This window comes from Spermophilus citellus, assembly GCF_964194105.1.
Source record: "Spermophilus citellus genome assembly, chromosome: 11".
Lineage (NCBI taxonomy): Eukaryota > Metazoa > Chordata > Mammalia > Rodentia > Sciuridae > Spermophilus > Spermophilus citellus.
In genome coordinates, this window is record NC_138192.1 from 25908325 (window position 1) to 25924518 (window position 16194).

Here is a 16194-nt window from a genome sequence, read left to right on the forward strand (position 1 = left end):
CATACGCTGATCGTGAGGGCAACAGGATTTTCAAAGGCACGTGATTAATGGTGCCCTACGCTGGACCTTGTTTGTACATGCAGGGGAAACAAACTAAAGAAGCTCTCAAATCTTGGTCATGTGCAGCCAGATCTGGCACAAGACAAGACCTCCGTCTCCCCAGGGGGCGCTGTACAGAATCGCCCACGGTACCGCGGTGCAAGCACTAGGACTCATTTCCGCCCCGGAAGCATTTCCGCCCTGCCGGGCTCGAGCGTTCCGTGACGTATTTCCAGTTAGCTGAGCTGAGCGCTAGTGGCCTGAAAGGAAGTTACGTCCACTCTGAGGACGGAAAACCAGTGCAGTGGCAGCGAGGTGAAGGCGTTTCTCCGGCATCATGTCTCACCTGCCGATGAAACTTCTGCGCAAGAAGATCGAGAAGCGGAACCTCAAATTGCGGCAGCGAAACCTAAAGTTACAAAGTGAGCTGAGTGGTGGCGGAGGAGGGCCCCGTGCGGCGGGGCCGGCGGCGCTGGGTGGGAAGTCCCCGCGGCTCCTAGAAGCGCCGCAGTTTCCCGCGGCACGTGGGATCGCGGTTCGCTAGCAGGCAACCTGGGGCAGCATCCTGTCGGGTCCGCGCCACTCTCCACCAGCTGGGTGGCCCAGGACCGCTTCTGACCCTTCTGAGCATCAGTTCCTCCCTTCAGAGTTAGAAAAGGAGGCCGCTGGGTTGACTTCTCGGGTTCCAGAAGTGCTTTTGCGCTTCATCTTAACCCATTTTGACTCTCAGCAGCTGCAGGCTCCACTTCGTCCCCCTTCTCTCCCATTCCAGTCAGACACATGAACTAACTTTCTACGCACCTTTTCCATCTTCTATTTAATTTCTTTTAATCCCAAAACAATTTTTAGATTTTGCTCTCTTAATAGAACTTACCTGATACCATCACCAACCTGCTGGCTCTTCACTCCTTATTATCAGCTCAGAAAGTGTCTTCTTCACATGTGAAAATTTGCCTCTCCTGCCATTTTTTATTATTGTCGATCCCAACTTGAGGCTCAAAGAGCTTCTATATATGTGTGTACTGCCCTATGACTTAATTAGGATTTGAAGTTTATATTCCTGACAGTGGGCCACAGATAATGAAGTCATTGTGTTATCCATTTGGATTCCATATTAGGTATAAATCCCCCCCTATACATACACACTAGGGGAAATATTGGAGGCATATTGTGTCACCCCAGGTGGTTTTCAATAGACATTGATTGATTGAAAGAAATTCTGGAGTGAGCAGAATTGAGCAGGGAAACTTTTGTAATGACATCCTTGGGTATTTGTACATAATATATATTGAGACAAATATAGTGATTTCATTAACTGAAATTTCAATTTACTAAAGTCTAGGAGAGTTAGTGTTGAGTGTTATAAAATTATGAGACATGGTACTTGTGTGAATAATATGAAATGCCTTTTTCAGTGTAACAATTAGTTATATTTGTCAGATACTTTAAATGTATATTTTGTAACTGCCATTGTCTGTGCCCATCATATTTAACCTCCTTGAAGTTTTCCTTTCCCAACTCCTTAAAGAGGGGTCTTTTGAAGTTAAGAAATCATTATAACTTTCTGTTTTCCAGCAGAATGTCTACTTTTCCTATAGTAAAACACCAACTTTATGTTCATTTTAACAATGAACATACAAGAAGTAGCTAAATAATTTGAGTCTCCGAAACCGTGGAATTTTTTATGTGAAAATGTTTAAGCCCCCCTTCCTTCTGTTCTGTTTTTAAACAGGGGCCTCAGATGTGAACCTATCAGAAACTCAAAATGGTGAAGTGCCTGAAGAAACAATGAAAGTCAGAAAAGTTAAAAAATCCCTGAAGCGTTCTGTAACTGTGGGCTTGTCAGAAGTGCAAAATGTAGATATGTCTGAAGAAAACGTGGAAAATATAAAAGTTAAAAAATCCCTGAAGCATTCTATGAATGTGGGCCTGTCAGAAGCACAAAATGGAGATAAGTCTGAAGAAATAGTGGAAAATATAAATGTTAAAGAATCCCCCCAGTCTACCGTATTAACCAATGGAGAAGCAAAAACACAGTCTCCCAGTTCAGAAACAAAAAAGAAAAAGAAGAAGAAAAAGAGAAAAATGGCAAATGATGCTGGGCCTGGTAGGTACTTTGTTCTTTGAACTTCAGCCATCTTATTCAAATAGTTTCTCATAGTCATCCCACCTTCCTTCTGTTGTTGCTGTTGTGTGTGTGTGACATGTAATTCCCCTGTGCTCCTCAGCATATCAGAGACTAGCCTTGTAGCTGAAGGAAATATTATAATACTAGAGATACATTTTAACTTTTATCAAAATATTCAGCAGTGTGTCATGTTACAATCCTTAACCTTGAAGAAAGCCGCATACCTAGATAAGAACTTATTTAGAATTATAGGAATGTGCTTTTTGTGGGGTTTTTTTGTTTGGTTAGTTGGTTGGTTTGGGGCAGTTGTCTGAACTTTTTGTGATAAATAGAACATACTATGGTATAGTATTTTAGGTTTGCCTATTTCCAAACATAATTGTAGAGTTATTAAAACTAAAGAAATCTGGGCTGGTGGTCTCTCTCCCCTGGCCTTTCTGTGTCAAGGGTTTTCACATTAATGATTCTATTGATTTTTCTCATTTTTGGCCACATATTTTCCTTTTTCTTACCATAAAGTCTTCTCCTTTTAAAAAGAGTTTTAATTGCAAATTGTATAAAATAGCATTTAGGAAAAGTTTTGAACAAAGAGAATGTTAATTTCCAAGTGAGTAACATAGACAAGATAATGGTGAGAAAGGAGAGAGGAAAGATGATGATTGCATGTAATAAACTCAAGCATTTTAATGAGATGTGGCAAGTAGAGATTTCCAGGCAGGTTAGAACAGGGATTGTCAAACTATCTGGCTTTCCACCAATTTTTTAAGTAAAACTACTAGATCTCCACATTGCCCATTTGTTTACATTGCTTTTATTGCAACAGAGACCATATGGCCTGCAAAGCCCAAAATATCTATTAGCCCTTTATAGAAAGTTTGCCAGCCCTAGAGTTAGAACATCATGAGTGTATCTTGTCTGAAGAAAAGGTTTCTTTTAGAAAGGAGCTTTCTAAAAGAACTTTCCTAAAGTATGACTGTTTTCTTGTTGTCTACAAACTAATAAATTTCTGGATGACGAGAAATTGCTTAATAAATAGGGAAAACTGAAGATTAGGAATTAGTTTTTATGTAAAGTGATTTCATTCCTAATGTAAAATTATTAATGGCTTCAAGAGTCTTCTGAATATGCTCAAGGAAGTAACATTTCTAATCTAAATCATGTTATTGGAATTTTTAACCTAAGGGTAAACTTTAAAGAAGTGTTCTGCAGAAAACATAGAGAGCAGCTGGTGATGTCCATGACTTTTGACCTTTGCTTACAGAGTTGACCGGTTCCCAGAAGAATTTCAGTAAGGTACAGGGAAAGAGGCTAGTGCTGGGCTACAGAGCCCAGAGTTTTGGGTTACGTCTTTTCTGTTCAAACCAGCATCAATGGGTGCCATAAATTTCTGTTAAAAGCCCAATATCGTAATAAACCCAGTTGAGCCAGAAGGGATGTTTTAAGAGAGTTATGGGAAGTGTGACTGGAAAGGCATATTGGGACCATGTTATGCAAGTTGTGAATGTAAAGCCTCCTTCACCTCTTGAAACCTAGTATCAGTCTAGTTCTTGTCACCCAGTTAAGTAAATCATTGCCTTTGCTTTATAGTCTGTCTCTAGGAAAATGATATCTTCTGTTTTTTCTGTTCATCTTTCAAATTAAAGTGGCTATTACAGAAAATGAATGGTAAATGGCATGAGGGGCATATTAGCGCTTGTAAGGAGTTTTTAGAAATTACATTCACCACATATGCTCTTTTTTTACCCAGTGAGGTGTGTGAAAATTGTAACTAGTATCTTTATATTATTTAAGTCAACTCATAAGAAGTTTTTAAATGAGATGCTATAGTACATTTAGAAGCCTAAAATAGGGGGTTGGTGTAGCTCAGTGGCAGAGTGCTTTCCCAGCATGTGTGAGGAATTGGGTTCAGTACTAAGCACCACATAAAAATAAATAAAGATTTAAAAAGAAGCCTGAAATTATAGTTTCATTGGAAAATCTTATGTACCCTGAATTTTTAAATGACATCTCTTTTTATGAAAAGGAGATATTCTGACAATATCAAATATGTTAGGCTTTGGAAAATATACCTCTTTGCATCACAAGTCATTTGTTTATCTCATTTGATATTTTTGTTTTAAGAAAAAAAATTGTTTTCTCTTTTAAAACCAAAGATACAAAAAAAGTAAAAATTGAAGAAGGCTCTGAAGCTCCTGAAGAAACAGAAAACAGTGTGGAAAAGTCAGCTGGTGAGGAAGAGGACAGTGAAGTACCCAGCCTGCCCCTGGGACTAACAGGTAATTTGCAGGAAATTTTCCAGATACACCGTCTCAAAAATATGTGTCTGGCCAGACATGGTAGTGCACACCTAGAGGCTGAGGCAGAAAAAGCACAAGTTCAAGGCCAGTCTCAGAGTTTAGCAAAGGCTCTAAGCAACTTAACAAGACTATCTAAAATAATAAATAAAAAGGGGCTAAGGATGTGACTTAGTTGTAATGAGCCCCTGAGTTCAATCCCTGGTACAAAAAAAATAAAAAACGTAGATTATGGGATTGAAGGTTCAGTTGTGACTTTTAGTTTAGCTGGAAAAAAGTAACTGAGAAATTCTTTATGTATCTTTCTGCTGCAGTTTTTCGTCTTCATCTTTTACCTCATGGTGCCATAGTACTTTCGTTCCTTCCTTTGTTCTTTTCTCTGTTCCTAACATATTTTTGTACATGTGCAGCTTCTGGGATCCTATGTTTTGTTGATTTATCCTTTTATAAGGCTCCGTCCTTGTTGCAGTAGGGAAATCATGGCCTAGAAATTGACACCAGAGGTTTAGGCTCGGTTACTAATAAGGAGGGAAAGATAAAATTGACTTTTTTGAGGAGCAGACTTGCCAAGTTAATCTCCTTTGACTTTTATTCTTTTATAAAGTCAAGAATTTAGATTAGAATTCACAGCTCTTAACCAGAATTATCTAGAAACTACATGAGCTATTTTTGGCTGGGGCTTTTTTATTAAGAGCTTAAGATCCAACCCTAGACATGCTTGATTAGTTAGTTATAAAGGTTGGCTGGTGGTGTAGCTCAGTGGTAGATTACTTCCTAGCATGTACAAAGTCCTGGGTTCAATCTCTGGCACATAAAAAAAAAAAAAAAGGATGTGCTAGTTATGGCAGTAATTTTCAACAAGAAATAGGTAGAGTTCTCAACCCTACCAGATGGAGTTACTAAAGCTATCCTGGTTTGCCCAGAAATTTCCCAGATTTAGCACTGAAAGTTCTGTATCACAGGAAATCTCCTGTCCCAGGTATACCAGGAAGAGCAGTTCCTAGGAGATGTTCTTGGTTGTCAGGAATGCTGTGTAACTTTATAATATATAGGCTAGCCTCCCACACCAAAGAATTATTCTGTTTGAGGATGTGGCTCAGTGATTTAGCACCGACCTAGTATGAATGAGGCCCTAGATTCAGTCCTCAGCACTGAAAAGAAAGAAAATTATACAGCACATAATGTCAGTTCAGCTGTTCCTTAGATGGGACTGTATCCCAATGAACTTACTTCAGGTTGAAATTCTAAATCAAAAATGCATTTAATATACCTAACATCATCACTTCGCCCACATTACACGTTCTGAACTCTTCACGTTGTTAGTTCAGATGTTACTTAGATAAAACTGTATCGTATCGCAGTAAACTTACTTTAAGTTGAAAACGTAAATCAAATATACATGTAATACACTTAACTTTATCACTTAGCCTACATTAAACATGCTCTGAACTCTTCTTACAAACCCTGTCTTGTAATTTATCTCATGTAATTTATCTCATGTAATTTATGAAATACCTGAGAGTGAAAACTAGAATAGCTGTAAAGATGTGCTTTTACATTGTTATAAAGGTGAAAAATTGTAAGTTGAGTCATCTGTCATAGGTTAGGGATCATCAGAAGTGCCAAGGCTGAGAATCCCTGATTTACACTTGCGCAAGGCAGAGTGGGGAACTCCCCAGCATGTGTCTGATGCCACCCCTGCTAAGAACCACCATGCCACTTGATATGTGGGGTCATTCTAAATCAGACTTCTTAAATATTTCATTTCTTTCTGGACTGTCACCCTCACCACTATCTTGGCATTCCATTTCATGTAAGTACCATAATTCTTCCTCTTAAAGAAATAAGTTTGCTAATGATAAATTGTCTTCTGCTTAGGAGCTTTTGAGGATACTTCATTTGCTTCTCTAACTAATCTTGTCAATGAAAACACTCTGAAGGCAATAAAAGAAATGGGCTTCACGAACATGACTGAAATTCAACATAAAAGTATTAGGCCACTTCTGGAAGGCAGGTATGATAACATTGATGCTTGGACATTAGTGTCTATTTTTAGGACTGTAAGATTGTAAATATGAGTATGTTTTGTTAATTTTGATATATCCAACTTGTACTGAAACCTTTAAGTGATTTTCTAATTATTTGAAGAAAGATATTTATTTCTGTTCTATAATAGTTCGTATTTCTGAGCTAAGTATATAACCAAGATGGTTGATTCACCAATAGGGAAGGCAGGAACTGGGTCTGTCTTCATGGTTGAGCTTAGTACCTAAAATGTGTGTTTAGTATGTGTAGGGTATTCAGTGAATATTTTTTTAATGAGTAGATTGAATATCTTCCTCTTTTCCTTTTTAATATTTAGGGATCTTTTAGCAGCAGCAAAAACGGGCAGTGGTAAAACCCTCGCGTTTCTCATCCCTGTGATTGAACTCATTGTTAAGTTAAAGTTCATGCCCAGGAATGGTAAGCTTTTGATCAGTTTCTGGCATTATTTCACTAAAAGTTTGCTATGGGTTTTAGAGACTCGTGGTGACTTCAAAGTCTTGCTTTTTTTGCTTTTTAGGAACAGGAGCTCTTATACTCTCACCTACTAGAGAACTGGCCATGCAGACTTTTGGTGTTCTTAAGGAGCTGATGACTCACCACGTTCACACATATGGGCTGATCATGGGTGGCAGTAACAGATCTGCTGAAGCACAGAAACTTGCTAATGGGATCAACATCATTGTGGCAACACCCGGCCGGCTCCTGGACCACATGCAGGTAGAGCACTGTTATGTAGTGCCTCTTATTATCTTGTATGAAACATACATTTGACAACTGACAGTTTTTCTTTTCCTTTTTATTAGAATACCCCAGGGTTTATGTATAAAAACCTTCAGTGTCTGGTTATTGATGAGGCCGATCGTATCTTGGATGTTGGATTTGAAGAAGAATTAAAGCAAATTATTAAACTTCTGCCAAGTAAGTAGGTTACATCTACATGTGACTTGCATAATAGCAATCAAAGATTAATTAATTAATATAATAATTAATAATTAATTGATGCAATAATTTTCCTATGGGAGCAACCATTGCTGAACAACCATATTGTATTAATATCAGAATTTTATTGTGGCTGTATGATGTACTTGTGCCAATCGTTCTTAGAGGTAATTTGGAATGCATGCATCAAGCTTTGTTTTTGTTGTTGTCGTTTAGTTGTTGATGAACCTTTATTTTATTCATTTATTTATATGTGGTGCTGAGAATTGAACCCAGTGCCTCACACATGCTAGGCAAGTGCTCTACCACCAAGCCATAACCCCAGCCCCATGCATCAAGCTTATTACTGATTCATATAATAGTTTTGCTGTTTCAGAAGTTATAAGGCATTATACAGTGTCAACATAAGTCTCATACCCTCCCCTACCATCTTACGTCTTCTTACTTTGTCTGATGTCTTCCAGGTAACCATAGTCTTGTTGCCTTCTGTATTATATTTGATGTGTACTTACTTTGGTTGTAGTCTTGCAACATCTTATGTAAACTGTTTATATACATAATACGACCATGATCCCATTTATTATATGATTTATGTGCTAATAAATCATATAAAGCATCGTCGAAATATACTCTTGGCATAATAAGCAGTACCTATTTAAAATTCATAATGTTTTATACTCTTGCCATGTTTATTCTTGGAAACTCACTGTAATCAAAATGATGAACATATCTTTCACTCTCAAGTTTCCTTATGCCTCTTTGCAAGATGCCTTATGACTCTGTCCCTTTCCTCCTCACACATGTAACTTCTCACAGTGGTGACTGACAGTTTTATGAAGCAATTACAGAGATGCCCTGAAAGACTTGAGTTATCTCGCATGTGTCTATTTCAGCACGCAGACAGACGATGCTCTTTTCTGCCACACAAACTCGAAAAGTGGAAGACCTGGCAAGGATTTCTTTGAAAAAGGAACCATTGTATGTTGGTGTTGATGATGATAAAGCTAATGCAACAGTGGATGGTCTTGAGCAGGTACTTTTTAAAATAAATAACCTAATACTTCAAGGATCTTATTTGGTATTTCCTTGTATGTAGGATGTAGAAAAGCATCCAGAAAGCAAATGGATTAATGAGCTTTTAATTTAAATATAGTGATATTGTGTATTTGACCCTTCTGGTATAAAATACCCTGAACTCTTAATAAGGAAATACTGGCTCTGGGATGTATAGCTGTAAGATGGAAAAGCGGTGACGTGAAAGTGGAAACTTTAAGGTTGAGATTTTTGTGAATAAAATATTCCTTGTAATTAGATGAGGCTTAAAAACCTTTGCTTTGGTTGGTTTTGTTTTAAAATGCTGTCAGAAAGGCTGCGTACATATATGCTTTCTTCTCAGTGCTCACAATCAGTATTGGCTCATGGTGCTGGAAGTTCCCTTGGTTAATTTGTATCTTTATCTGAACCTCTTGTAGGGATATGTTGTTTGTCCCTCTGAAAAGAGATTCCTTCTGCTCTTTACCTTCCTTAAGAAGAACCGAAAAAAGAAACTTATGGTCTTCTTTTCATCTTGTAAATCTGTAAAATACCATTATGAGTTGCTGAACTACATCGATTTACCTGTCTTGGCCATTCATGTAAGTGACTGTGATGGCTTATTGAAAATCGATTAGACTTGCTGAGGATGTAGCTTAGTTATAGAGCCTAGGGTGTGGGAGCCCTTGGGTTCCATCTGTAGCCCTAGAAAGGGGCAATAAAAAGAATAGATTACACTTAGGAAGTTCTATAGATTATGGGATTGGATGTATTGCTCTCTCCTTGAAACATAGTTATAAGTTAAAAGTAGTTGAAATATTCATAGGTGATTGGTCCTGTGTGGAGGGAGCTCTGCTGGTGTGGAAGGGCATGGGCTACAGAGGAGTGAAGGACACGATCCTCCTCCTGTTGGGGAAATAGAACACAGTCCAGGGATGGCACTTGAAATAAAATAGAATGGCACCTCCAGTTTAGGGTTGCTGCATTTATGCTTCCCAGCAGCAACTCAAAATTCCAGCTCTGATGAATGTTTTTATCCATTCCAGGGAAAGCAGAAGCAAAATAAGCGTACCACCACATTCTTCCAGTTCTGCAATGCAGATTCAGGGATATTGTTGTGTACAGATGTGGCAGCAAGAGGGTTGGATATTCCTGAAGTTGACTGGATTGTTCAGTATGACCCTCCAGATGACCCCAAGGTAACTGAGTCTTTGGGGTGTCTTCAGAATGGCTCTATGAGGAGTACATTTATTCTCCATGTTCCCAAGAAGCACCTCATTCATATTTATAAGGGTTAGCCTTACTGTACTGACACTGCAATACTTCTCTAGTATTAATAAATGGTTGGGGCTTTGTGGGTCCCAAAGAGAATTTGAGAGGCATTTGTGGTCATAAATTAGGAACAGTAGATCCTTGGAGTAATGTTAAGAACAGAAGACCTAAAGGAAGTAACATAATTGAAAAATGTGGCCACGTGGTAACAGACACATGTGGAAGTCAGTGCCTTAACACAGCTTTTTTTCTCTACCCAAGGAATATATTCATCGTGTGGGTAGAACAGCAAGAGGGCTGAATGGAAGAGGGCATGCCTTGCTCATTTTGCGCCCAGAAGAATTGGGTTTCCTCCGTTATTTGAAGCAATCCAAGGTAAAGATCTTTGGTTAGGATAAAAAAAATTTATGGGGTGGTGCGGGATGGATCTTAAATTGGGAACAGAGTCCTCTTGGTGGGGATTGTTAGCAAGTACATGCCACCTCTAAATGTATCACAGAGGTCTGAATCAGGGCAGAGCATGGTTAACTGCAGTTGTTCAGCAGGTTAAACATAATAATATTTACATGCTTCCAACCCAGGAATTACAGACAGAAGGATGGACCACATGGCTCAGCCCTCTAACTGTGTTGTTCAGCTATGCCTTTTATGTCTGTTTCTCCTCTGCCATTCCTGAAGCCCTATTTAAAACTCTTCCACCATTGTAGGCTCCCTCGCACCTGGTCATCGCTCTCCTACCTCCCTCCCTCCTGCAGTCTTCTCTACACCCCACCACCATCTTGGTGTCTTTCCTTCTGGCCTCCTATGAGGCAATGGAGATCCTCAGTCACTCCTACCTCTGTTGCCTCCTGCTTTCTGTCCCTTGTTCTCACCTCCTGGTCTTCGGTTTCCCTCATAGTTAGCACTTTACCACCAGAAGTCTCTCACTGTAAAGTATAATCTCAGCCCTCAACCCATTCTCTTATAACTGCCTCCAGAGTGGCTATTGCCTGCGGCCTTTCCTCCGTTTGCCTTATCTAGCCTCATTCCATTCTACCAGAACAGAATCCATCAAAACCTTAAGTGGTAGTTGGGCACAGTGGCACACACCTGTAATCCCAGCAACTTAGGAGGCTAAGGCAGGAAAGGGGCTGGGGATGTTGCTTAAATTAGTAGTTAGTGTCCCTGGGTTTAAACCCTTATACAAAAAAACAAAAACAAAACTTAAGTGGCTTGTTTCTAGGTGTTGTGGATGCATGTCAGATCTTCTCTTCCATGACATCTGTCTCCCTGTCAGCCTGCCTGGCACAGTCTTGCCTGGTGACTTTCCTCCCCACTGAAACTTGGTGTAGTTCATGAAATTGCCCTGTAGCCTTTGTATACTTTCTCTAGAAGCTCTTCTGGTTTTCTGGAATGCTCTGGTTTCAGCTACTGCTGTCTCTTATGGGAAGCTTTCTGGTTTCCTGCCCTCTGTGTTCCCACAGCACAAGTGTTCATTTATTTGTCTCCTCCACAGGACTGCAAAGCAAGCTCTGTGAGGCCGGAGTGTAGAATTTGGACACCTATTTCCCCTCAGTACCTAGCACAGGTCTTGTGCTTTTTATTTGCTTATGATAAATGATAACAAATCCCTCTTGTGGAAGTATGTAGTCATTATGACCTCTGGTGTCACCGGGTCACAGAGCAAGATGGTATTAGAGCCCCTCTTCTTAAATAGAAAGAAAGGGCTGATGGTCCTGCTAACTAAAAATTTCAGACCCTTCCAATAATCAGGATGATAGAGATCCCTAGAGAAAAGAACTTACTAGCTCATTATCTCCGTTCAATTCCTCACCTTCTCGATCTTTTAGGAAGAAAGAAATGAAGACTCCTAGCATGGTTCGTGGAAACTCAGCAGAGTAAATGTGGAACTTTCCATTGACATGGAGAGACTGGAGAAAACAGAGTTTGCTACCTGTCCTGAGGGAATTCCACAGGGCATCCTTCTCTGTCTTCAGCTTATTAGCTACACTGAACCATGGCTGTCCGGTTCTATCACTTTCCTCACTGTTTATGGAACACTTTACACTTTCTTCATTCATCCAGAAATGTGAATATTGATCATTCTGGCTTAATAATTTTTGTACTTCTGTTGTTTTCTAGGTTCCATTAAACGAATTTGACTTTTCCTGGTCCAAAATTTCTGACATTCAATCTCAGGTATGCATCTCCTCCTCCCTTGTATTTCAGAGAAAACAGAAACCTTTATTGTGTTGTCCCTGTGCTCTGAGGCTGCCCTTTTGTAAGATGGGCCCTGTTGTTAAGGTTTCCTGCTGTCCAGTTTCCCACTGCTGTGCTCTTGCTCCTCTCAGTCCACCCCTGAGAGCATTGTTCTCCCCATGGTAAGAATTTACACGTAATCCAAAACCCGGAGCAATGGTATTAGAACAAGTATCTTCTGAAGATGACTTTGTTCTAATAGTTGAGAACTGCTTTTTTTTATTTTATTAAAACCAGTGTTTTCTATTTCAGCTTGAAAAATTGATTGAAAAGAACTACTTTCTTCATAAGTCAGCCCAGGAAGCATACAAGTCCTACATTCGAGCATATGATTCTCATTCTCTGAAACAGATTTTTGATGTTAATAACTTAAATTTGCCTCAGGTTGCTTTGTCGTTTGGTTTCAAGGTGCCTCCTTTTGTTGATCTGAGTATCCTTTTTTTTAAATTAAGTCATCTGGAACTAAGGGGTAAAGACTTTACCAAGGGACATTGGACTCCACAGGGTTAGTATGTGCTCTGGCAACTGCCCAGAGGCTTGGGTGTTTGTCCTGGTCAGCATCTGTTTCTCTGTACTAGCAAAAGAGTGTAAAAGTACGGTTTATTGAACAGGGGTTAGCCATCAGGATGGGGGTCACGGGAACAAGGCAACTAGTGACTTAAGTGTTGGTAAGATAAAGGACTTTGAGTGACAGTGAGAGGTAGAAGTGGTTGTGCATTCCAGGAAGAAGCACAGAGGTAGAAGAGCAAACATTAGGTGGTTGTCCAGGTCAAAGTTTTAATCCTGTTAGAGCCATTGAATGGTCTTAAACAAGGATGAGGCAAATTTGTAAAAGAAAAAAAAAAGTGTTGCTCAGGATAAAACACAAAGGGAATAAGACCTCCAATTGATATTGCTGCATTTTATGACATGTGCTTTGTCCTCGCATTTCCATCAAAGAAACCAAGCCAGCTAAGGCAAGGCTTATTCTTTACTGTTAAGGCAGTAGTTCCTGGGGGACTAGATAGAAAACCCTGTTGGGTTGCTGTCCTAGTTGTAGACAATGGGTAAATGTCTGCCTTAATGAGTACATGCTGAATTGGGACAGGAAAAGCAGCTTCCTCACCTGGCCACACATTCCTGAATCAGCTTTGAAAAGAAGTGAAAGTCATTTTGTTGTGATACAGGTTACTTTTTAGTGTGTTCCTTTGTCCTCATAACTCCTTATCTCTTCTTGTTTTGAATTTCATTGTGTGAAGTCATTAACTGTTACATTTTGTTTTAAAAATCATACCTGCTAATTTTAGTCCACAGGTACTTTGGTGACACCTAGTTTTCTGCAGATTTGTCCCAGAGGCTCATGTCCATGTTTTCATTGTTGGGGGGTGATACAGTGCATGCTGGGTTCTCTCTCTGTAGGTGTTAGATTGCAGTTCATCACCTTTGTTGCTTGATTTCCTTAACATTTTCATCTGTAGATGTGAACAGCAGTGAGGGCAAGCGTAAAAAGAGAGGTGGTGGCGGTGGATTTGGCTACCAGAAAACCAAGAAAGTTGAGAAGTCCAAAATCTTCAAACATATTAGCAAGAAATCATCGGACAGCCGGCAGTTCTCTCACTAAAATGAACTTCCTTTCATCTTGAATAACTGCCCTGAAATTTTTTTTCTTTCTCTTCCAAAAGGAATTTTTGTAGCGTTAGATTCTTTTTGATCTCTACTGTGATGAAATTATATTTTGATTTTAAATAACATACCAAAAAAATCAAATTATGTCATTGTTTTAATATTCTTGTACTTTATGGTATGTAAAGATTTTGTGGTATGATTGCTATAACTTGCTATAGAGAGGGATGTTAATACACTGGACAGGTGGTGTTAATGTGGAAAATAGTCTTGGTTTATTTTTTTAGTTTTGCTTCTGAAAATGTTGGTGTATTTTTATCTAAAGAAACACTTTAGGTAAAAAAATCACTTTTATATATTCCCAGTTTTAAAATGATGAGCCTTTCTCCAGTTGTTTGTTTTTTTAAAGAGTAAGAAATAAAGGTTATTTACCATTGTTACTTGAATAAAGTGCCCCTAAGCAATCTTCGCATTATGGAGGGAGGGAGAGAATTAAAATTGTTGAACCTCACAGTAATAGAAATGTAATCTTCTTTTCTTTCATTTGGTAACTTAGTTAAGAACTTTTTTAAGAATAAAGAATGGTGAGTCTAACTTCAATTTATTGTAAGGTGATTTAGAATTTAATAAGCCCTTCCAGCTCTTCAGAGTACTTAGAAGACAAGGCCAAGTCTATCAGTAGACTCAAAACCAAGTCATGAGCCAGTGCCCAGTGTACATTAATGTTAGTTTCTGTGTGAGGAAAAAATCTCCAGATCCATGAAAGATACATTTGTACTGAAAACTGAACATGAACCAAGGTCAGAAAAAATAGCAATCAGCTATTTAATCAGTTGGGATTTTTGTCACAGGAGCCCTTCATTTCTGGTGTTCTGTGTAGTACATAACTACAAAGTAGTTCTATTTTATAGCAATTCAAAACCAAAGTTGCTAGCAGCATTTTGCTGTTGTGCCAGTTAATATTCATAGTGTCATTAATGTAATTATGCAGAGAATATCAAGTGGAGAAGAAACAGTTGGATCAGTGTTACAGTAGGAAAGGAAAGAACTATGTTCCACCTCTAGGCTTGGCTGCTATCTCTTTGAGTTTCGGACCTTGACTGCTGAGTGCCTGCCTTGGCTTCTTAGATTCCTAACTCCTACCATTTAATAACTATTTCACTCCTCAGTGCTCTTTGTTTATTCATTTCAGAAATGATTATGTTTAAAAAATATATAAGCAAAGGGAAGAATATTTAATCAGTGGTCAGAAGTAATAATGTTGATATTTTGGCATGTAACATTCCAGGTTTTGTATGTGTTTATACATTTTAATTTTTTATCAAAAATGAGGTCATCCTCTACCTACTACTTGTACAACCAGCTTGTTTCATAATGTGTTGTTTTCCTGTGTCATTAAATAATTCCCCCCTATTCTTGTAATTCATTTGTGACAGTGCTTTGTTAATCCTTGCATGGTCCACCAGGATTTGGGTTCTTGGATTCCTGCTTGTCCCAGTCAGAGTCTCTTGATTCAGTGTCTAGTGGCCCTATTTGTCTTGCCTTTGTTAACCCCTAGTGTGAGTCAGCCTCCAAAGATTTTGTGAGAAAAGTAAACCTGTTACTATATAACTTGGTTTTAGCCATTTCAGAGTCCTACTGAGTACTAAATGCTATTCTGGTGGCAGGATGATCCAGACTAGGGACATTTAGACAACCAGACGTGAGCAGCCTGGCCAGGATGCAGATGTGAGGGAGTCTGTTGCCAGATCATGCAAGGCCAGGGCAACAGCATCCTCAGGGCTCATTAGCACAAGAAGTGTTTCTCAGGCTCTCAAGAGCACACCTGACAAATAGCATTAAGTGATGTCATGAAGGTTAGAAGGCAGCATGGGCAGGAAGCCAACTAGATCACTACATGTAATTAGAAGCCCTGGGGTCTAAGAGTCTGCAGTGGTGGTTAATCATTGCTGTATCTTAAGTTTTTAGTTTGAGCAGTTTTATGTAAAGCTGGACTAAAGATATCCAAAAAATGGATCTTATTTTTCCATAAATTAATGTTTTTCATAAATTTAGTGCCTGTGTCAAATTCCAGCTATGCCACTTAGAACCTTCTTTGGACCTATTTCATGAGATAAATGAAAGTAATATTGCTTAATTCGTAAAAAGGTAAGAAACGAATAAGGTAACTGGCATGGTGCTCTGTATATGTGAGATGTTTCTGCATCCTCTGTAAATAGCTTGCTACCAAACAGCAGGAGTAGCAAGGGCTAACCCAAGATCCTGAGCCCATGTGGGCTCTTTTAGAATAGACAGGATTTCCAAACAGCAAACTCAGGCCTAGGGAAGTGGTCCAATTGCAACATCCCTCTAAGGAGGCTATCCAGTAGATGCTGTTTTAGCTTTTGCATCACTGTGACAAAAATACCTGACAAGAACCACTTAACAGAAGGAAGAGTTTATTTGGGGCTCATGGTTTTGAGTTTTCAATCTGTAGACTCTTTGCTCTGAGTCTAAGATGAGGCAGTACATTATGGTGAAGGGGAGTTGCTCCCCTCATGGTGCCAAGGAAGCACAGAAAAGGTGAGAGCAGCCTCAGGGAAGATGCACCCTGCCAGGGCACAC

The 16194-nt window shown here is 39.2% G+C and overlaps 1 protein-coding gene across 1 annotated transcript; it reads left to right on the plus strand.

The window, feature by feature from the left end:
• Window positions 1-297: 297 nt before the first annotated feature.
• On the plus strand, window positions 298-15003 carry DDX18 (DEAD-box helicase 18). The gene is made up of 14 exons (XM_081260466.1): window positions 298-461; window positions 1772-2146; window positions 4321-4443; window positions 6340-6475; window positions 6824-6924; window positions 7025-7224; window positions 7311-7425; window positions 8340-8479; window positions 8919-9080; window positions 9525-9677; window positions 10012-10125; window positions 11872-11928; window positions 12241-12418; window positions 13446-15003. Exons 1-14 carry the CDS (start codon window positions 377-379, stop codon window positions 13586-13588), a joined length of 2082 nt encoding a protein of 693 aa, XP_081116592.1. The 5' UTR covers window positions 298-376; the 3' UTR covers window positions 13589-15003.
• The last annotated feature ends 1191 nt before the right edge of the window (window positions 15004-16194 follow it).

Bases quoted from the DNA above. Each gene is read 5' to 3' on its own strand.
- DDX18 (XM_081260466.1), top strand. From the start codon at position 377: ATGTCTCACCTGCCGATGAAACTTCTGCGCAAGAAGATCGAGAAGCGG. The intron at 7,426-8,339 runs GTAAGTAGGTTA...TGTCTATTTCAG, and splicing joins AATTATTAAACTTCTGCCAA to CACGCAGACAGACGATGCTC. The intron at 10,126-11,871 runs GTAAAGATCTTT...GTTGTTTTCTAG, and splicing joins GTTATTTGAAGCAATCCAAG to GTTCCATTAAACGAATTTGA.